Below are 22548 nucleotides of genomic sequence, written 5' to 3'. Positions count from 1 at the left end.
GGACACCCGGGTGTAAATACTAATAGCATTGTTAGCTACGGACACCCGGGTGTAAATAGCATCTGCCTTATATTATACAGTATATTTCTGCCTTTAATGCTCTCATGACCCCTCAGCTTTAGAGAGACCTCTGTTTTTGCTACTTGGCAAACTCCAGTAAAAACGTGTCATTGCACCCCACTGACTGCAGATAGGCAGCAGAGTTACAGGCGAGTATTCAACGCGAGGAGAGCCTGGTATCATTGTGTGGTATCGCTGTGGGAGATAGCAGGCGCTCGGCAGTTAGAGGGGAAGAAGAGATCAAGAGGCAGCGCCAGCAGTAACCCCCTTTGATAAAAATGCTCTGTCTCATACTGCCAGGTCTAACATTCACACTCTCTCACTCATGCATGGAAATGTATTCACTCAATTTAACAGCAGCAGCATGCATATTCTGTATTGATTGTACAGCTCAAGGGTAGCCACACTTGTAAACATGCACTACAACACAGGACTGTTTTATTCATCTCCATCATGGTGCAGAAACACAAGGGCATACAAACTGTACAGTCTGTGTGACTGAAGGACGGAGAGGTGCAGTGGCCCTGGGGCTTAGCTGAAAACACCTTCTGTCTGCGATGAGAAACATGCACTGTACAGTATGAATGTGAGCTGTCACGCTAAACAGAAGGACACTCATACACACTGTTTTCACATTTATTTAGCTTTCTGTAATTTTAGTGGTACAAGCAATGTTTCTACAAAAAAAAGGGTCTTTCTCCGACACACTTCTTTGTAAGTACGAATATTTTGCCATGTATAGCACAATCTTTTCCAGAAAGTTGCAATGGAAAAAGTTGAATTATGAAGTCAACACTTTCTGACTTTATAGCCCACTTTTTGCCAGAACATTTTTTTTTAAAATTATTATTTGTTTGCCGTGAAATACAGTGAAAACATTCTTGCGCAGGTCAAAATGTCCACTTTGGACAAGATTATATTTTCGTTATCTAATATTGTCCAGGGTTCTGTCTTGTCTCTGCACTCTGTCACATAAATTATAATATTGAAAGAATGCTTAAAAATCTTTCAAATCACGGCTCCTTCCTAAACACAGGAATATAATCTCATTCAGAGCTTCTCTTAATGTAATAATTCCACCTACATTTCAACTTTGAAAAACTTTTCCAGCCTTCCATCGAAGCGGAAACACCCAGAACTTGTTTCTCCGAGCCTTTATTGCATAGTGTTGCAATTACAGCCAGCTGCTTCAAACCTTTTGAAGATAATATGACCTCTTACTGGAACAAATTATAATCTGATTATTAGTTAGTTCCAAACAATCAGTTATTTCCCATTGTGTTGTTATTCTTATGAGATTAGTGTAATTTATCATGAAATAATTGATTACAAAAAGAGCTGCAAACTGCATCATAAATCCAGTCATTCCCGACAGCAATAATTTAAAAAAAGCCAAACCTCGTAAAATCGTGTTGAGGTCTGATGTTTCATTATCCGGATATGGATTAGCATAAAAAACAAACCTGAGAGGAACGGCTGGATTCCAACGGGGTGAAATGCAAACTTATATTTTTGCACAGTTGGCTCCGAGCATTGTGGGTAACAAGCAACCAGTGGAGAACCAATGGGGGTTGGGGAGACCCCCAGTCTGTTTCCAGGGAAACAGAGACCTTTCTCCTCTCTCTCTCTCTCTCTCTCCTCTCTCTCTCCCTCTCTCTCTCTCTCTCCTCTCTCTCTCTCTCTCTCTCTCTCTCTCCCTCTCTCTCTCTTCTCTCTCCTCTCTCTCTCTCTCTCTCTCTCTCTTAACATGCTCCCATGTTCCTTCTCGGCTGTGTTGAGGAGGAGGGAGATGTGAGGTGACTCACTGTAAATCATGCCATGGCAATAGAGAGTTGAGACTAGTGTAGAGGGAGTGAGGGGAGGGAAAGATCGGGAATGGTTGTCACACTCTTCAACAGTTTTAGAAAAAAAAAAAACTAGGGACAATGCACATTTTAAATACTTACTGCATGCTTACATTAAATTGCATATGCTTACTTTTTTTTAGGACAACCTTGCTCTGTCCTCCCATTCCCCCCCTGTTCGTCCCCCTCACTCTTCACTGCTTCATCCTCTCTCTTTCCCATCAGAGGGTTTTCTCTTCATTTATCCTCTCTTTCTGTCTCTGTCCTCTATCCTTCTGCATTACTCTTTATGTCTCTTATCGTCTTCCTTCCTCTTTCACTTGCCTATTGCTCGCAGCCCTCTGGTCTCAGAGGAGCATGTTTTCCACTGCTATGTACGCTGAGTCATGTCATATGCATGTTTGGACACGAGCAAGGTGGCGTGTTTATGTGATGTTGAACATATGCAAGCCAGCAGGCAGGGGCAAAGTGAGGGCATGATGCAGAGTGAGAGGAGAGGAGAGGTTAACTCGGGCCGACAGAAGAATAGCAACTAGTTTGACTGCAGTTAATATTATTGATTATGAAATTAAGAGGCTTAGTCAGTTGCATATGTTGTGTGTTTGCAGCAGTTTGAGAAAAGTGATATGGTGAAATAGCTTTCATTCTTGCAGCTTCAAGAATATTTTTATGAAGTTCAAATTGGAGTCAAAGCAGATGTGTGAAATATTTAAGAGGCAGGGATGAGATATTTTCGTTTTAAATACTTTTTGAACATTGGACACATTGTTTAGTTAAACATCCAGTCTTTCCTAGCCCGGCCAGGAGGGGCGTAACAAAAATGCTGCAAAGTTTAGACAGCAGCAGCCGTAAAGGTTGTGTGTGTTAAAGGGATAATACTGAGTAATCCAGAGATTGATCTGTATAAGAAGCAGCGGGACTACGGAGGGAGAGCAGGAGGGCAGAAGATTGCTGACACAATGAGACCAGCATGTTATCTATTTGACCCCAACTAACCCCGGTGTTTGTTTTTTTGCTGTTGTAGACACTCATATCCTTATCTTGTGCTGTCTCTTATGTCTGCCCATCTAGCACTATTAGACTTCTCAATAGTTCTTCCTCTGACTGATCAGCCTTTGTTTCAACGGTTCTGCCCGTTTTCTGTTTCAAATCCACTCTTCAATCTCCATATATTTTTCATATAATTGGAACAATTCAGTGTTAAGGACCACATAATCTGTGGATTCAAGGTGAATCAATATTCTGTCTTTGCATCGATCTCCCATTATAGGGAAGTCGGAGACATCGTCTCTAGCCGTGGTGTTTAAATCTTCCTCTGTGTCTCCCCCTCTCCTCCCCTCTGTGTTCGCTACATCTCCCTTATCTCCCCCAATGTCGTTAAACCAACTGAGATAGTGGTGGGAGAGGTGTGGCTATACCAAGCACCAGAGAGACTATCATTTTCAGCTCTGTATATTTATCTGACAGTGCATCAGCCCACAGCTCCACCTCACATGTTACACAGCTCCTCGCAGCCTCAGAGGTGTTCACAAGGGTCAATAGTGACAATAGGGATTCACAGACTGTACAACAATCCCCTTTCCTGTAATCACCCAGTGAGACCAAGCAAATTAGTGATGTTGTGCTGCCGTTGTACCTTGTAATCACATGTGCTGGTGGGAATTCTGTTGTATGGGACAATGTGCTGCAGATAAAGACTGAAAAGATGGAGAAGTTCAACATTAGGAGTCAAGGCAGGTTTGACCTTCATCAAGGATGTCCTATGCTTTTCTCTGTATAGGTTCTTAATACACTACACTACAGTAATGTGTGAGAGATTGTCCCACAAACTTGTCTTGCTCCATCTTAACTGTTTTTGGTGACTTCAACAGCTTACCATAAATCAGCAATTTAAGAATTAGATTTGTTCTTATTGTCAACAAACCTAAAGAAAATACCAAAACAAAGTGTCTGTTTACAAGGTGTGACTTAATCTCTTTTTTACATTCAAAGACTAACTGGTTCCTAATCCAATCTTTAAAGGCACAATGTGTGGGACTTTCCTGAAAAACAATGAATATATTCTGTTGGGTCTGGGACATTTCTGGCCCTTAACCTCCAAATAAAACGGACAGAGCTCAATTCCAAAACAAGAGTGAATTTGAAGTCGGTCTCATCCCTCTGGTCACTCAAAAGAAACTACAATGTCCTTGTTCTAAAAAGACCTGAAAAAAAGAAAGAAACAAGACCCATGCTGTATGAAATTGGCATACAATCCAACAGGCAAACACATATGGACACACTCACAGAATATATGTATTTTTCTTGGCAGCTTGCACACAGCAAGATATTGTTTCTAAACAGCAGAGATCAAGTGCACAAAGAGAACACATTTTCCTCTCACTGCTGTGTTTTACTGGTGTGGCATATGGCGTGTTTGGGTTAGGGGAGAATAAATAAATGTTTTTGAAATGCCAGAGGGGGATTTTAAGCCTGCCTTGACATTAAAAAGTGAGTTTGGCTCAGGATTGGACAATGGAGCATGTTGATCTGTCTCTGGTCACTACGGGAGACTTTGAACAATACATGGATAAAAGACACATTTCAACTTTTATCTGTCTCTCTTACTTCTGTTCTGCCTTTTTTCATTACAACCATGAGTTATATACGCACTCTAGTTATGGATTTGACAGTGACTGACAGCTACAAGTTATTTTCTGAGCGGACACACTAATGCGGAAACTAATCTTCTTATTCTCTTTCCGCTCTCTTAAATGTGAGCATATGAATGTATTTTTGCTGTGTGTGTGTGGTTGTGTGTGTGGTGTGTGTGTGTGTGTGTGTGTGTGTGTGTGTGTGTGTGTGTGTGTGTGTGTGTGTGCGCGCGCATCTCTTTTTTCCACCCCCCACCTCCCCTGTTCAGGAAGTGGACTAATGGCATTTGAGAGGATGGAGGGAGTGGGAAAGAGGGAGGAGGGATGGAGTGCCTTCCTGTGTGGTGTGTCATTTGTAGATCCTGTTGTACTGCGTGTGGCCTTGAGACACAGTGGTAACCCTTTAACACGCCACTATTGTGGGGATTATTGGACATTTCATAGAGCAAAACAGTTATTTGATACATTTTGAAAATCATCAATTATCTACCAAGTAAGAAAGTAAACATTTGTCCCCACTCTCTGTAAAGTAGTTAAGTAGTTAACAGGATAAGGCTTGTGTTAACCTATTTTGTAATTTTATTTAAATAACGAATACCAGTAATCTGTCCAATTTTTAGATTGACTTGTCTGCCTGTGGTTCTTAACTCCAAGCCCTCATCCCTACTTAAGATATATTATACATCTTTAAATATTGTTCACAATTGTATAGTTGTCTTTTTAAAAGAGGTTAAGACATTTCTTTATAACAATATGCACATCACACAAAGTATGAACATACTCATTATACATCTATATCTATCTATACAAATATAGATATTTGTATAGATATGAGTATTTACTGCAGCAGGATAGGGAAGGGTTTGTAGGATTTGTTGAAAAGAAAAATATAGAACATAAACAGACCTATCTTTGAGGTCTACTTTCATTTGTTGCATGAGAACAAATGTGTATAGGGTGGTATATATTTATTTTTTAAAGATACAGAGCTAATTATTTAAAGGTGGTAAAAAAGACAATGGGCGATGCAGGTTGAGACAGTGTCAGCGAGGGAGAGATAAACAGACAGACGGAGAGAAAAGGGGAAGATAGACACAGACAGCCTTTTGAGATTCCACTCACGCATCTCTGAGTGTCTCTCGGTCTCTGAAGAATTGAATGAAAATGACTCCCCACCTTCTCACACAAACACACAAGCGCATTACGAGTAGACATTAGCCACGAACACAATCAGTAAACATATAGGGATGAAAGAGTTTGCAAGTTATCTCATTAAGTATTACTGAGCCCTTTAGTGTGATGCCATTAAGAAACTCTGATTAGGTTGTAAAGTAGCGAAGTGCAGTGTAATTGTACTACCTCTCAATGTCTTCCTTCAACTGTTTTTGTATTTGAACTTTACAAAATGTGTTTTCAATCTACAGTATATGGTACATGGTTTTTTTATCCATTATGAGCCAATAGCAAGTGCATCATTTTAGATTAATAATTCTGTTGTGGCTGAAATCTCTCTCCCTCTTTGTTTTCGTTCTCACATACAGAACCTGTACTTGAACAACTTCATTTCAATCTCGTGCATTGTCCTTTTGATATTGACATATGATACATACCATCGTGAATGTCTTCTTTCTTTGTATGCATATTCAATATCTTGGTAATCCTTTACCACCTAAAAAAATGTTTTGGAAAGAAATTCCTTCATACAAATCCATGAACACTGGAGATATACAAACACTTTACCATGGTTTAGACCGTGGACATCAATATCTGTTGACACATCAAATGATTCCCCTCATTTGTGGATACCTCGTGTTTGTGGATGGCAGTGTACTTTGGTGATGTTACAGCGCTAAGGACTGAATCTGTTGTTGTGTGTGTCTGGTGTACTGTAGAGTGGTTTGAATAATTTATGCAACAGATGAGTTTGCCAGGAGATGCAGGTGTTCAGCTGAGGACATGCAGGGCCGATGCAAAGCCTCAGGTTTCATCACAAACCCCTTTTGGGTACAACGCCATCGACTACGGATGTAGGGATCATTGTACACAACAAACCACAAAGACAAAATCATTGAACGATTTGATCGCTCTTGAAACCAAATGACAGACAGAAACAGTGAAGAAAACAGAGAATAAAGGGAGAAGGAGCTACAATCTAAAACATAAAAGCACATAATTAAGCTGGTATAAAGAGAGCATTCAGATATTTCATATTAGATTGAATATTTCAAAACATTTTATTAAAAGTAGTTCTTAAATTACGTGAGTTTCTGAAATCATTTGGGTCTTACAATTTGTTCTTGATTTGAATCTGCAATCATCCATATAGGTCAAGTGCAATACATATTATCAGCAACACTGTTTATGCTTTAAGAAAGGTATACATTCTCACCACACGATTCATTGTTGTAAACAATAATGTGTACTATCAAACAATGTGTTAATGTGTAAAACCACCAGCTGAACAGCTCTGGTCCCTCTCACTCGGCCTCGTCACAGAAGTGTTAAAGCTGATCTGAGAGGAGTGTAAACGATGGACTCACTAACAGTGGGAAACAGTGTGTGTGCGGTTGATGTTTGCGAAGGTTAAGTGCTGGAATATGTTGAGCTTTGCTGGGAATCAGTATTTAAAAAGAACTGGCTAACAGGAATTCATTGTGTCTAATCCAGAGTCATTTACAGTAGTATAATAACAGACATTTAAAGGTGGGGTAGGTAAGTTTGAGAAACCGGCTCGAGATACACTTGTTGTTATATTCCATGGAATGCTCTTAACATCCCGATAGCAATGAATATCTTAAGTGCTTTGACAAAAAATCCATAACAAAATGTCATCTGTGGAAGCCGTAGTACTGTAAAAAGTACGACCAATCATTTTAGCCGACCCGGCTAAAATAACTGGATGTCCTACCTGCCTGTCAGCCTTCCATCTGTGCACAAACTTATCTCGTGCCCTCATTGGTCATGTGCATGTTCGTGTGTGTTGGAAGGGCTCTGTAAGGAAGTGGCAGATTTTCGCCGGTTGTGTATTTTCAAAGTCTAGCGCACTCGAGCTGTTTTCTCCAAAATTACCTACCCCACCTTTAAGGTCTAAGCATATCAGCATGTTTAATCTAACTGTTATCAACAGTTACACAAAATCGTTACCATTAGGACTAACATTAAATGTTGCTTAAATCTTTCTCTTTTACTATCTATAAGTCAGCAGATAAAGGTAGTTAGTGAAATCAAGAGGCATGAGCATGTATTGAAATATTGAAATAAACACCAAGTCTTTCCAGTCTTTAAAGATACCAGGTTTGTATGAGTCTTTACATCCTTAAGCTCTATTGACTGCTTGCCACTTTGAATGAATATTGTAATCATGCCTGTCAGTCCAATTGAACTGAGTTTAGGGAGTATTATCTCAGTGCTTGGGTATATAGTAACACCCCTCTCCGACCCACTGTGAGTGCACTCTTAGTTGAGTAACTCACATGTATTATTGTAGGAGTTGAAGGTCTGGTTGGACAGATTTTATTTAAAAACTACTGTTTGTGATGAGGTTCAGGATTGTGCTGATCACTGTAGAATTATCTCACAAACCATACATAAGGAAAATGCACAGTGCCAGAGTGTGAGACACTTTTTTTCTACTTTGAAGCCAGATTTTGTTATGTTTCAGACACAGCCAGGCCAGCTTGTTTCCTCCTGTTTCTCATCCTTGTGCTTAGTTAAGCCAACTAACTGCTGGCGGTAGCTTCACAATAACCAAACCAACATGAAATTGGGTAATGTTATCTCACTTTTGCCAAGAAAGCAAATAACTATTTTTCTACTACAAAAGCTGCCCAAATGTTAACCAAGCATCAGTGTGCAAACCATGTGATTTGCCCAACCATGGTATCTTGAGAAGCAACTTGGAAAGAAACATCCACAGGCTTTGTGAATCAATGTGATTTTCCTCAGATGTTTCTAATCTAATTTGAATCTAGTTTGTCATAATCAAGAGAGGCCATCAGCACCAGAGGAGTTGGTGTTATTCCCAGCGTTGTTTTGTGTTTTTTGTAGGATGAGGGGTGGTTGCTGGTTTTGGAGCAGATATATCCTGACTGTTTTTTTTCCTGTTTTTTTCTTGTTGCTGTATTTGGAAAATGCTGCTTTGTCAGCAGGTCAGGTAGATGTTTTTCCCTCCCCCAGCTTTCCTTTCCCACACAAACAAACATTAAGCCGCACTCCCATAGACACACGCACACACACACACACACACACATATATGCACACTCGTAATCTCTGCTTTGTCCTCCTTTCTCCTCTTTCGCTCCCTCTCTCTCTCCCTCTCTCTCTCCCCCTTCTCTGTGAGGGAAGGCAAACCTCAGCAGACCTCTCAGGCTGCCAGGGAGCAAAGGCATTCTGGGTAATCCAGGTTGCAAAAAGGAACAGGGAGAGAGGAAAAACACTCTCAAATTCACTGGTTTCACTGCTTTAATACCGAGATACAATATCCATCCTTACATTCAGCTGCTGAGTCCAAGTACGAGCTCCGTTTGCAGCAGAATATGGAATCAAGAGCTGCATCCTTTGCCCTGTTGCCGAACATTAACGTTTTGGGAACATGAACGACAATGAGGGAGGCCGGGGGGGGGGTGGGGTTGGGTAGCGAGGGTGGTGGGGGTGGAGCAGAGGAGGATACAGGAGTGTCGTCAGCCGCTTTTATCTCAGCTCTGATTAAACCTCGTTCCTGTCTGACCTAAAAAGTCAGCTGGCGGAAACTTCAGAGACTGTGGGTGTGAATTCACTGAAGCTCTTTTACGCCAATGCCGAGAGAGAGAGAGATGAGAGAGATGAGAGAGAGAGAGAGAGATGAGAGATGAGAGAGAGAGAGAGATGAGAGAGAGAGAGAGAGAGATGAGAGAGAGAGAGAGAGAGAGGAGAGAGAGAGAGAGAGAGGAGATCAGACAGAATAGGGCAAAGAGTGGGTAGATACTTTAAAAAGAAATGTGTGCAGACATGCTGTCAGTATGTGCTCACTGTTCACACATTATCCTATATGTGGATGTATACTCTCATCAATTTACCAGTTATTTGGTCTGTAAATGTCATGAGGAAGAGGCCGGTGCTGGGTGGTAACTCTGGGTTAGTTAGTTAGTTAGTAGTACAATGCCTCAGGAAGTAGGCAGAGGCTGAGATGTGTCAGAACCACCCGCCTGGGAAAGCACAACAAAAAACACAAGGTTTAAAAATAAACGTGACGGGCATAGCAGGGTATCTGCAGAAACAGGAAATATCCCACTGAAGAACAGACAGCAAGTGAGACATGTGGGAAGACCCTTGTATTGTTTCCTTTGTGGCATGTTTGGAAGAGGTACTGTACTGTAATGTACGGACTGAAAATGTACTTTAAGTGTCAGAATTAAAAGTGTAGTTCTCATAATGCAAACACAATGCCCCTGTGAGTGTTAAACTCATATGTCAAGTTATTGGATCATTTATATTGCATTGATACTGGTGGCTGAGTTAGAGCCTTTGCAGTTTTAACTTTTTCATATTATATTAGGTAGAACTTTTTTTAACAATGCCTCATATTTGATAAACTCATCACATATAACCTTACTCTGCAAAGAAACTAGAGTGTACATTAAATAGCTGAGTTAAATGTGCAATATGATTCAAAAGTGCAGAGGAAGTAGGACTATACTAAAGTATGTAAAGGAACCACTTGTAATCTTGTTATCAAACTTCCCTGGGGATTCAGATTCTGATATATAGAATGTGCTCACTGTAAATACTACATGTAACTTAATGTTGTTACTTTCAGCCATTGATGAGCAGAATTGTGTTGAATACCAGCAGACTGCTTTGAGTTGAGACTTATTTCTCTTTCTTTGTGTGTGTTTCGTCTCTCAGAGTGCTGCAGCAGCTCCCAGCCCGGTCCTCGGGAGCCTTCCCCCAGGAGAGGGCATGCCAGTGGGACCAGTCCCTCCAGGGTTCTTTCAGGTAAATGGTACACACACACACAACCAAAAAACTAAAAGTGGGGAGAAAAAGATTTGGGTGTTTAGGCCACTTACAGGTACATCTTACAGAGGGGCGGTGGTGGCGAAGTCCATAGGGACTTGGCTTGGCAACTGGAAGGTCACCAGTTTAAGTCCCGGAAAGACCAAGTGCTACAGAGGTGTCCCTGAGCAAGGCACCGTTCCCTACACTGCTCCCCGGGCGCCATACATAATGGCAGCCCACTGCTCCTAACACTCGGATGGGTCAAATGCAGAGAAACCATTTTGTTACATACAGTGGGGCAAAAAAGTATTTAGTCAGCCACCAATTGTGCAAGTTCTCCCACTTAAAAAGATGAGAGGCCTGTAATTTCCATCCTAGGTACACTTCAACTATGAGAGACAGAATGAGAAAAAAAAATAAAAAATCCAGAAAATCACATTGTCTGATTTTTAAAGAATTTATTTGCAAATTATGGTGGAAAATAAGTATTTGGTCAATAACAAAAGTTCATCTCAATACTTTGTTATATACCCTTTGTTGGCAATGACAGAGGTCAAAGGTTTTCTGTAAGTCTTCACAAGGTGTTCACAAACTGTTGCTGGTATTTTGGCCCATTCCTCCATGCAGATCTCCTGGAGAGCAGTGATGTTTTGGGGCTGTTGCTGGGCAACACAGACTTTCAACTCCCTCCAAAGATTTTCTATGGGGTTGAGATCTGGAGACTGGCTAGGCCACTCCAGGACCTTGAAATGCTTCTTACGAAGCCACTCCTTCGTTGCCCGGGCGGTGTGTTTGGGATCATTGTCATGCTGAAAGACCCAGCCACGTTTAATCTTCAATGCCCTTGCTGATGGAAGGACTTTGTCACTCAAAATATCACGATACATGGCCCCATTCATTCTTTCCTTTACACGGATCAGTCGTCCTGGTCCTTTTGCAGAAAAACAGCCCCACAGCATGATGTTTCCACCCCCATGTTTCACAGTAGGTATGGTGTTCTTTGGATGCAACTCAGCATTCTTTCTCCTCCAAACACGTCTAGTTGAGTTTTTACCAAAAAGTTCTATTTTGGTTTCATCTGACCATATGACATTCTCCCAATCCTCTTCTGGATCATCTAAATGCTCTCTAGCAAACTTCCGACGGGCCTGGACATGTACTGGCTTAAGCAGGGGGACACGTCTGGCACTGCAGGATTTGAGTCCCTGGCGGCGTAGTGTGTTACTGATGGTAGCCTTTGTTACTTTGGTCCCAGCTCTCTGCAGGTCATTGACTAGGTCCCCCTGTGTGGTTCTGGGATTTTTGCTCACCGTTCTTGTGATCATTTTGACCCCACGGGGTGAGATCTTGCGTGGAGCCCCAGATCGAGGGAGATTATCAGTGGTCTTGTATGTCTTCCATTTTCTAATAATTGCTCCCGCAGTTGATTTCTTCACACCAAGCTGCTTACCTATTGCAGATTCAGTCTTCCCAGCCTGGTGCAGGTCTACAATTTTGTTTCTGGTGTCCTTTGACAGCTCTTTGGTCTTGGCCATAGTGGAGTTTGGAGTGTGACTGTTTGAGGTTGTGGACAGGTGTTTTTTATACTGATAACGAGTTAAAACAGGTGCCATTAATACAGTTAACAAGTGGAGGACAGAGGAGGCTCTTAAAGAAGAAGTTACAGGTCTGTGAGAGCCAGAAATCTTGTTTGTTTGTAGGTGACCAAATACTTATTTTACCGAGGAATTTACTAATTCATTCATTAAAAATCCTACAATGTGATTTCCTGGATTATTTCCCCCCATTCTGTCTCTCATAGTTGAAGTGTACCTACGATGAAAATTACAGGCCTCATCTTTTTAAGTGGGAGAACTTGCACAATTGGTGGCTGACTAAATACTTTTTTGCCCCACTGTATACCTGTACTACGTAATGACAATAATTTGAATCTTCAATCTTAATTAGGTAAAATACATACAGTAATACTTTTATTTCCATATGTGAGTATTTCGTTCATGATGCTGTTCCTCAAAGATCTCACTCACTTAACTGTATGTGTTATTGTACAAAGTCTCTGTGAATAATCAGCATGTATCTGTGTGTGGGAGCACCAGTGTGTGTTTTCTCAAAAACTGAGAGAAAAGAGTCTGACAGGAGAAATAAATGTCTCGCTAACAAAAAGTCACACATGCAGCTTGGCCCCAGATCCTCTCTGTTCTCCATCAGAAGGACTCTGCCAGTCGCACATTGATTAACCGACATTATCAGTCAAACTCAGACGCTCGCATCTGACATGCAGATCAATATCCTTCATAGACATTTCTCGACTTCGCTTTCAAAAAAACTCCAAACATCCTTTGCAATCTCCTTCTGAAGATCAATTGATCTTTGGAGACAAGGTCTTGTCGAGACCTATCGGTTACTGAAACTCAACATTTACCAGATTCCCGGTCGTCTGTCAGGCTCCATAAACTGATTAGCATTTCGACTGGATGTAGAATATCATCTAAAGAAAGCTGAATTTCACTGGCAAAAATACATGAGGATCTCAAACAAAGCATAGCAATGCCCTCAATATTATATCCACATTGTTTTACTTCAGCTTCATTCATTTATGCATTCATTAGGAACATTCTCTGTAAATTGCTTGTATTTCTTCATGCAAGTATGAAAACAAATTGTAAGCTACTATAGTACTTTAATAGACTTAAAGCAGTGTAGTTATGTATCTGGGAGATGAGAAGAGGTGTAATGAGGAATAAAGACCCTGATGAAAACAAGTGGACCATTGCTCTCTAGTGGCAGGTTGTTGCATTGCTTCTCTTACTCTGCAGGCCTTTCTGACCACAGTGGTATCAGCTCAGCCAACATAGCAGAAGCATTGCTACTGTCTGTGGTGAGGACAAACGAAAACCCACTCCCAGCTGCAAAAGAGATTCTCACACCCGCTGCCAAACAGTTTACACATACACTGACATCATTATTAACCGACCGCCGCTTTTATTATCCCATTCTTTTTCCATAAATACAATCCAATGAAAGTGTGGTCGGCTTCCTGAATTGACTGTCATGGAACTGTTGTTAAAGGAAAAGTGCTGTGGTTGGTTTTCTGTTTTGAACAATGACTCTTCTTTTTCTTCTATGAATGGGGTTTTAAAAAATAAGCTATGATTAATTTTCTTGAAAATAAGGGCCTTTTATTTTGTCATATTTGGTTGCATCTCTTAATTTTGTTATTTCAATAAAGGTGTATTGATATAGATGTATTTCCATTATATTCTCCTTTCTTAAGTATGTAGCGTTTTTTAGATTGTGAGATAAATAACCCAGAGTAACTGCACATGCATTTATTCTGTCATTTCTTTCAGCCGTTTATGTCACCTCGATACCCCGGAGGACCCAGACCAACTCTCAGATTACCCAACCAGGTAAGAGCCACACTGACCCCTGCAGGCAGCAGACAGTACTGTGAATAGTGGAAATGGAAAGTGTTTGTGTGACTGTCACTATAATGCTGGTGACGCCTCCTCCTCCCTCTGTAGGGACTGGGAGTCCCAGGCAGCCAGTCCATGTTACCGAGCGGAATGGACCCCACAAGACTGCAAGGTATGCAAACACAACCTGTATAATAAATATATTGCTGAGTTATAAGTTATAACCCATTTACTCAAAGGACATCATTATTTTATCTTTTTCTTTCAAACCAAAAGTGTTTTCTGGGGACACACAGCTTGGTAAAGCCCTTAAAAACTGACATCCTAGAACTATTAACAAGTAAAGCTGCATGAAGGCAAAGTGGTGCTTTGACCTAAGTGCTAATGTTGGCATGCTCACAATGACAGTTTTTGGCCACGTTTTACTTGATAATTGCTAGATAAAACCTTAAAGTCTGCAACAAAATCACAAATGTCATCATCACACCATTGGAAAATGTTAGGTGTCACCAAGTCATTACAAAATATGGAAATACATTCAGTCATCTTCAAGATGTTACACACACAAAAAACAGTACTAACAACCTGATTGTGGGACTGTATGATCGTAGTAAAGATCCATTCTGGTACTTTGGCTGATTTGTTCATAGGCAAAAGCTGTATTAGTCTGTGGCCACACTGACACTTGTAGGGTGAGTTTATTAGAAGTTAAGTCTTTTAATTGAGAGTAATACACAGATATCTGTTTATCTTTAAGTACACCCCTATTCACACAAACTACTCACTCCTCCAGAGAACACATATAAATGATGCACAGATTAAAAAACCTAACTTGTTCAGTTACTGTTAAACTGCTGTAACTAAACCTGAACTTGTAAATGTTACATTTAGACACACTTCTAAAAATCTCAGACAGGGAATGTATGTCCTCTCAAGGTTTTGAAACACAGTAGTGATCAGACAAATGTGTGTGAAATAGATGACATGAACATGCTTGATGAGAGATAGAGTTAAAAAACGTTCCACCTCTCTCAGCTTAAAACTAGACCATAAAGATACACATGGCCCAAAATAGCTGACTGAAGAATAGAAAAGTCATCCAACGTGGATACACTGCTCTGGAACAAACTGATGGCTGATTGTAGTTTTGTATGTTTCAGGACATCCAGGTATGGGAGGTCCGATGCAGCGGATGACACCGCCCAGAGGCATGGTACCGCTCGGGCCCCAGGTATGGGACATGGTAATCTTTAGGGAAATGTACAAAGATTTGGTTCTGGTAGTTCTCGCAAACATAACTAAGGATGTCTGATATCTGCTTCTTAAGGGCTATGGAGGTGGGATGAGACCACCACTTAACGCCCTGGTTGGTCCTGGGATGCCAGGCATGAACATGTGAGTGGTATCAACATAATGTTTCTGCACACACTCAATGTAATCCAAATTACCCTCTCACAGCTGTCTCAATTAGAAGGACAACATTAAACTGCAAATATCCTGAATCTCTCACTACAGTAGATGTGTTTAATTACAACTTTACTCTATTGTTTTGGGAGTAAGGGGTTTGTAAGTTGAGCTAGAAGACAGCTTTCCTCTATTTCGTCTTTTTTACCCTGTTCCCTTTACCTCTCTGGCATCAGGCGGACATGTTGTTGCCAACTTTGCCCAAATAAATTGGTAACAAAGAGGCTTGCCAAAAGCCGACGACTAAAGTGTATTATTGTGTGTGTGTGTGTGTGTGTGTGTGTGTGTGTGTGTGTGTGTGTGTGTGTGTGTGTGTGTGTGTGTGGTGTGTGTGTGTGTGTGTGTGTGTGTGTGTGTGTGTGTGTGTGTGTGTGTGTGTGTGTGTGTGTGTGTGTGTGTGTGTGTGTGTGTGTGTTGTGTGTGTGTGTGTGTGTGTGTGTGTGTGTGTGTGTGTGTTCCAGGGGACCGGGTGGGGGCAGACCTTGGCCAAATCCTCCTAACTCCAATTCGGTAAGTGACCTGACAAAAAAAAAAGACACCAAACAAAAAAAAAGTTACTTCATTTCTTTCATGATTACTTTGTTTTTTTGCAGACCCCCTACTCTTCTGCATCTCCAGGAAATTATGTGGTATGTATGTTTGAGTTTAAACTGTCATTGTTCACTAGCTGTACATGTTGAAAGTCATTGCTTTATGAATGAAACTTATGGAAACCAAAACTCTCATTTTTAGGGACCACCAGGAGGAGGGGGGGCACCTGGGACCCCAATAATGCCAAGTCCAGCAGGCAAGATCTGTGTGTGTGTTTGAGTGTGTGTCTATATCTGAACTCATACATACAGCTCTGGAAATTAAGAGACCACTGCAGCATTATCAGTTCCTCTGGTTTTACTATTTATAAGTATGTGTTTGAGTAAAATAAGGTTTTTTGATATTATTCTATAATATAACTACTGAGTTATTCTAATATATAACTGACAGCATTTATCTGTGTTGGAATTCAACAGACACTGGAATGGAATGGTTGCCATACATGTAGAGATTGAGATTTAAGAAAAACTTGGAGTGGTCTCTTGATGTTTTCGAGAGCTGTACGTTGGTGCTCTTTCAAACTCATTGTTTTTCTGTTCATTACATCAGATTCAACCAACTCTGGCGACAACATGTACACGATGATAAACACAGCCCCTCCAGGTGGAAGCCGACCAAACGTAAGACATTCCTCTCTCAGTGTATATCACATATCTGAGTGTTTGGTAGAGTTTGTGTATGTATCTAATAGTTTCCCCTTCAGTTCCCTATGGGTGCAGGTGGCGACGGCCCATTAGGGGGGATGGCTGGGATGGAGCCCCATCACATGAATGGATCACTAGGTACAGGAATAAGTAGTTTGTACAGTATGTGCCGTATTGACACAAAATCTCCAGTTATAATTTTACAATGTGTTCCCTCTTTTAGGGTCAGGTGATATGGACAGCCTCCCTAAGGTGAGCTAATATATGTATCTACTTTAAATGACAATTGCAGTGTAAATATTTGATCATTTAATAGCATACCATTACCATTTGTTTTAAAGAACTCTCCTGGTAACCTTAGCATGAGTAACCAGCCTGGGACCCCCAGGGAGGATGGAGAGATGGGAGGAAACTTCCTAAACCCTTTTCAGAATGAAAGTGTAAGTCAATTATAATCTACTATATGTGGAGATTAGAGGATATTAGGTAGCAAGAGCTCAAAACGTAATATAACTACTAACTAAACTATAGAAATATAGGAACAATGTAAGGGGGATTTATTGGAATATACTATTTATAACTATTTTTCAATAGTTTATAATCACCTGAAACTAATACTCGTAGTTTCTTTACTTTTGAATAAACCCTTCATATCTGCATCCTCCTCACATAGTCCGCCATGTTTCTACAGTAGCCCTGAATGGACAAACCTCAACTCTGGATTAAGACAGAGCCACATATTTAGTTTGTCCTGTTTGGGAAAGAAGGGGTTATCGTGGGTGTATCCAGTTGTTTGCAATCTGCCACAACCCCATTAAATGCCATACTGGATAGTTGATTTAACGATTTACTTAATAGTTACTGTATAGAATGTTTTTTTTACCATCAGCTACCTAAAATCCAATTAAAATAGGTTTACTTAGAATGGGAGCAAATCACAAATCCATGACTCGCATAACTTTTACTATGTCTTATAATTGTTGGACTTAATCCATAACATTTTGGAAGGATTTCTGATTCAGCATACTTACTAACAGTGCAAAATGTTCCTACACTCACACATACTTGTTTCCCCTCATCTTATCTCTGCAGTATTCTCCAAACATGACGATGAGTGTGTGAAGGCTCTGAAGCAGGTTCGGTTCAGCCGCCCATCATGCTGGGGTGCATCAGTGAAATGCAGCGGGACAGGATGTGATGTCATCTAGACCAGTGACTCTTCCTCCACCACAACCTGCCATGTCAGGCAGTCGCCCCCCGCTCCGTCCTCCTACTAACCCCAGACCCCCCCCCTCCATCGTTTCTGTCCACGTCTCTTCTCTCCCGTTTCTTCTGCAGTTTGAAGTGGGGACTGCTACATTCATCAGTTCTTCCTCTGCAACTATGAGACTGTACAAAGGAACCAAATTGAAACCCCTGGAGGAGAACTCTTTGTATATTTGCATACAGCGTGAATGAGACTGTGAACACACTCCTGTCTGCCTTTTGTTCATGCCCAAAAACAAATCAGTATCCTATTTATGCTAAGGTTTTAATGTTCAAGGATTTATAGAAACGTTTTGATTGATGGTCAAATTTAATCCAACTGGTGGTCACATCTTTAGTCTTTTCTCGACAAATCGTTTGTCCGTTACTGAAAGACAATTGGAGATACATCACAATAACAAGGTTTATTTAAGGCTTGTGCAGAAATCTGTCTTAATATTCAGCTTTTGTGGTTTTCACACGTGTTCAGACCACTTACATTGTGTTGTATGTCTTATACTATAAGTCGTTTTGCTAGTTATACTCCCAAACTCAGCCATAATTGTTAAAAATGTGAGATCTCTTCAAAATCAAAATGGGAAGTAACATTGTGTTCAACTTTTGTTGAACACAAGACCATGTGGGGCGATAGAAACAAAATCCAATCCAATTATGAATTGAGTGATTCTAATTGTGAGAGAAATATTGTGTTACTTCCTCTTTCCAAAGGTATGTTATAATGCTGTGAGAGCAGTAGAGATAACACTGGGTAAAAAGGTTTATACCCACTAATACAAACTGATTTTTTTTAATATAATAAAGTGATGCATCTTTCTTTATTAAGCAATTAACCTCTGTTCCAATTGACGGTGTTGGCAGTTTCCTATTGGGCATTTTTACATCCCGTTGAGTGCACAGGACAAAAGTTCGATTTTTTTTATTTGACTATATTATATAACAAATGAGGACACTGAACCTGTCATGTGATTTGATTTTTGTTTGCTGGTACCTCTGTTATCTGTAGTTATTTGAACCTTTATCCTAATGATTCATCAATTGACTTTCTTGAGTGGACTAACAAAGAGATATGACCAGTATGAAAGGTGAACTGTTAGACACTAGCTTATTAAGTCACTCTGGTTCTCTATTTCCATCCGGATTAACTGTGATCTCTGTGTGATGTGAAAGGTTGGTTGGTACAGAAAGCTAAAGAAGCTTGTTTTTAATCAATGTTTTCAACTTTTTCACCGCCCAAGATGTATAATCATCATACAAAAGGTCGATATGCCTGTGAACATTTCCCTCTCCCTACTGCATAGTGTACAGCTCCCAAATGTAGCTCCTCTTGTCTTGTATGTGTATTTGATATTATTATTATTACTATTATTATTTAAACAAATCTGGAGAGGAGGGATGGACTGCTGGTGCAACATCACAACTGAACAGAAATATTTTATTTAGTCACTTATGTTAGATTGAAGCCATAAGTGGGAGTGCAAGACGATGCATTTGTAAATTGGATCATGTTTTCTGTTTTGTGGCAGTATGTGGGACTCCATTAGTGATGTGTTAATTTTCTCTTTTTTATTCTTGTATTATGTTTTTGTAAATACACAGAGAAGAATTTCATGAGTTTTAAATATGCTAGTATAAATCTTCTCTTCCCTTATTCAAAGTGTCGCTCTCTATTTTGTTGGACTGTGTGTATCATTGACTGGTGTCATTCAGGGTTTGCAGACAAGGTGATCCAAAGTCATGCCTCTCTAAGTTGTGTGGTTCTGCTCCATGTGTTGCACGGAACAGCAGTGTGAGTACACATACAGTAAGAGTGAACACTATATGGGGAAACGCAAGCTCCCTCCCTATTAACCACCCTAGCGCATTTAAGCCATTGCCCTTGAGAAACGAAGCTTGACAGACTCCTAGTGTGAACTGCATGAACTTGATAGGGCTCCTGCAAAAGTCAGCAGAGGACAAATCATAAGCATAGCAAAAGAGCATGGTAACATGTGCAGTAACAGCCTTTTCCTAAATGCATTTACAATAATCCGTAGCCATCTTTTACCTTGAACACATAGTGAAATAAGAGCCTACTGTAATATAGTATCCACATTATTATCAGTACATGCTCATTAACAGTACAAAGTTCAAAAGGAATAATTCCTGAAACAGCACAGTCATAGATGTGTACTTATGTACTGCCTTTAAATGTAATATAACTGTAACACTGCCTTGTCAACACTTTAGATTAGTCCCATATATATATGTATTTATTGACTGGTATTTGCATTTTCCATGAGAACAACTCCCTGTCTTCAAACACAGAGGAAGAGTGACGGGAGGAATAATTCATCACCAGAAGACAGTAGAAGAAAGCGTGAGTGAGCCTTTGAACCACAAAGAAGACCTCAGTATTTATCTTGTATTAACACTATAATAAAACGTATTACAAACATAAATAACAAACATTCACATTAACTATCATCCCTATCTTCTGCGTGAAAAAAACAAGCAGAGATTAGCAAACATCAGTGATGCCAAAAATACTCTGTCAATATGCTCTTTGGTCACTACAGAGATGCAAATTGTTACATAACTTCCCAAACATACTGTCGCCCGCCCACCTCGTGTCCTTATTTATCACCAACAACTCTCTCTCTCCTGCTCTGTCTCTGTCTCTCTCTCACCCATAGTTATGTAACCTCCCCTATATTAGTCTTAAGTCTAGCATGCTGTGCTCATAGTGTTGCAGTCTCCTATTGGCTGTGATTTTGACTTCTAATCATGTCTGTTCCGTTTTGTTTAGCTCTGCTGGCTCTCTCCTCCCTGACTGCAGCATCTGATCCAGTTTGTGAAGACCTGCTGAAACCTCTGGCGGATCGCAGCGGGGTATGTTGCTCACATGAGTAAACCTTAACCCCCAGTGTACTTTACATTATTATTCTATAGGGCTATACAACTGAAAACAAAAACGATTTATTTTGAGCTCAAACATGTCTACGCTGAGACTCGTTATTAAACTAAAAACGTGTTCATTTGTGTCTAGGTTGCTGGGAAATGGATATTCCATGCTGGAGTATCAGACACTGGAGATCTCATGAGTATACTTAAAACTGTCAACAGCTCCTGGATCAAACTCACCCCCATACCTGGTAGTGAGGCCATGACTCTACGCTGGGGAGACAAAATGTAACTGTTCATCACTTTTTTTTAATTACTTAAGCAAATCAATCCATCAGGTAACTGCTTAGGCTTATGTCATATTTGTCTCTCCTTTCAAGAAATGGCAAATGTGTGTATGGAGGCGTCAATTACACCTTCTCCGGAAACGACACCAAGGTGACATGTAAGTAAATCATGATTATAATGTGTTACGACTGGAGCACACAAAAACTGATAGGACCCAAATGCACGACTCCAGACAAAAGATGATTACAAAAAGGTTTTTACTGTGGTGATAAGCAAGGTAATCCATTCTCAAGGTTCAAAAACGATCTGGCACTGAGCACAGGGAACGCACAGAATATATACACAAACAAGGGACTCTACAGGTGCAAACAATAAGGGCAGGGCAGGTAATCAGGTCCGTGAGCATAGTGACAAGGTAGGAGTCGAACTACCTCAAAATGAGAAAGGAAATGGCAAAGTAAAACAGGAAATGGCAGACAACAAAAAGGGTAGCAGACACAGACTTAAACTAAACAGAGAAATAATATTAACAAATCTGCCGAGACACAACATAATGTGTGCTTAAACAAGTTACTAGAAATGCATAACATGTTAATCTTCTGGCTGTATCTCATAGTTAACTTTAACGACACTGAACACGTGCACATTGGGAGGCACCTGGGGAGCTGCACTGACTGCATCCTCTGGACCGACACCACAATGAGGCCGGGCAAAGAGGAGGTCATAGCTGGCAGGAGCCTGTACATCTTCAGTGAGTTCACTGCTGTCTGTTACTCTCAGCTTCTCTGACAAGTGTAAAGCTCTAAAACGCTGGATTTTATCCCTTCATTTGGTTGACTTTAACGTGTTTCTCTTCCTACCTGCCCTGCAGCAAAGACTGGGAGATTGGATGACCTTGATCTGGAAGTTATCAAGCAACAAGCTGCATGCCTCAAATTCCCCCCAGAATTTTTCTTTGGAGATATCACAGGTAAGATAGCAATTAATCACCACACACACGGCAGTAAGGAGAATATTGAAGCACTTATCAACTCTTTTTGTTTCAGACCTGTGCCCTGAAGAGGAACCAGCTGCCACATAAGTCAAGGAGGAAGAACAATAAAGACCTGAAGTTATTCCATGAAATAAATCTAATTTGAATTCAATATGCTCTGTTAGACTCAAAGTACCACTTGTGTGTATCACAGATGTCTTGAAAGATGTAAGAGTAAACCTGTCACGGTTGAGTGAAGGAAGCAGGACCCAAATGCAGATAACTCTGATAAACCTTTATTTCAAGGATAATGAAACTAACATAGACAAAACAGAACACTCACCGGTGAACTCAGTCACCAACAAAAGACGAACCAACACTGAACACAGGAAGAGACAAGACTAAATACAGGGAGGGGTAATCACAAGATGAGAAACAGCCGGGCAGGGGAGGAGAAACACAAGGGCCACAGGTGAACACAATCAGACAACTAGACACACCAGGGAAACTAAC

General features: G+C 40.6%; 2 protein-coding genes across 4 annotated transcripts in view; both read left to right on the top strand.

Annotated features, from left to right (window-relative positions):
• The window catches only part of LOC117536709 (single-stranded DNA-binding protein 2), a 58617-nt gene extending 39075 nt beyond the window's left edge, over nt 1–19542 (top strand). Inside the window, exons 5-17 of one of the 3 annotated variants that reach the window (XR_004567612.1) lie at nt 10421–10510; nt 13864–13923; nt 14038–14101; nt 15090–15172; nt 15257–15324; nt 15855–15903; nt 15987–16022; nt 16126–16180; nt 16534–16604; nt 16688–16766; nt 16852–16880; nt 16990–17068; nt 17721–19542. Coding sequence is in view for 2 of the 3 variants with exons in the window: in XM_034201692.1 (XP_034057583.1) it covers nt 10421–10510; nt 13864–13923; nt 14038–14101; nt 15090–15172; nt 15257–15324; nt 15855–15903; nt 15987–16022; nt 16126–16180; nt 16534–16604; nt 16688–16766; nt 16852–16880; nt 16970–17068; nt 17721–17750 (813 nt within the window). In the remaining variant the exon portion in view is untranslated. Of the gene's footprint in view, nt 1–10420; nt 10511–13863; nt 13924–14037; nt 14102–15089; nt 15173–15256; nt 15325–15854; nt 15904–15986; nt 16023–16125; nt 16181–16533; nt 16605–16687; nt 16767–16851; nt 16881–16969; nt 17069–17720 lie in introns of all 3 variants that reach the window. The other 2 variants (XM_034201692.1, XM_034201693.1) reach the window with 2 other exon arrangements.
• Nucleotides 19543–20548: 1006 nt separating this feature from the next.
• Nucleotides 20549–22548, top strand: part of LOC117536721 — a 6993-nt gene continuing 4993 nt past the window's right edge. The window contains exons 1-6 of the mRNA XM_034201710.1: nt 20549–20762; nt 20920–21062; nt 21155–21219; nt 21679–21813; nt 21934–22032; nt 22250–22263. Of these exons, the coding sequence (XP_034057601.1) occupies nt 20658–20762; nt 20920–21062; nt 21155–21219; nt 21679–21813; nt 21934–22032; nt 22250–22263 (561 nt within the window). The 5' untranslated portion in view covers nt 20549–20657. The remainder of the gene's footprint in view (nt 20763–20919; nt 21063–21154; nt 21220–21678; nt 21814–21933; nt 22033–22249; nt 22264–22548) is intronic.

This window comes from Gymnodraco acuticeps, unplaced genomic scaffold, assembly GCF_902827175.1.
Source record: "Gymnodraco acuticeps unplaced genomic scaffold, fGymAcu1.1, whole genome shotgun sequence".
Lineage (NCBI taxonomy): Eukaryota > Metazoa > Chordata > Actinopteri > Perciformes > Bathydraconidae > Gymnodraco > Gymnodraco acuticeps.
This window is presented reverse-complemented; position numbering and strand designations above follow the sequence as displayed.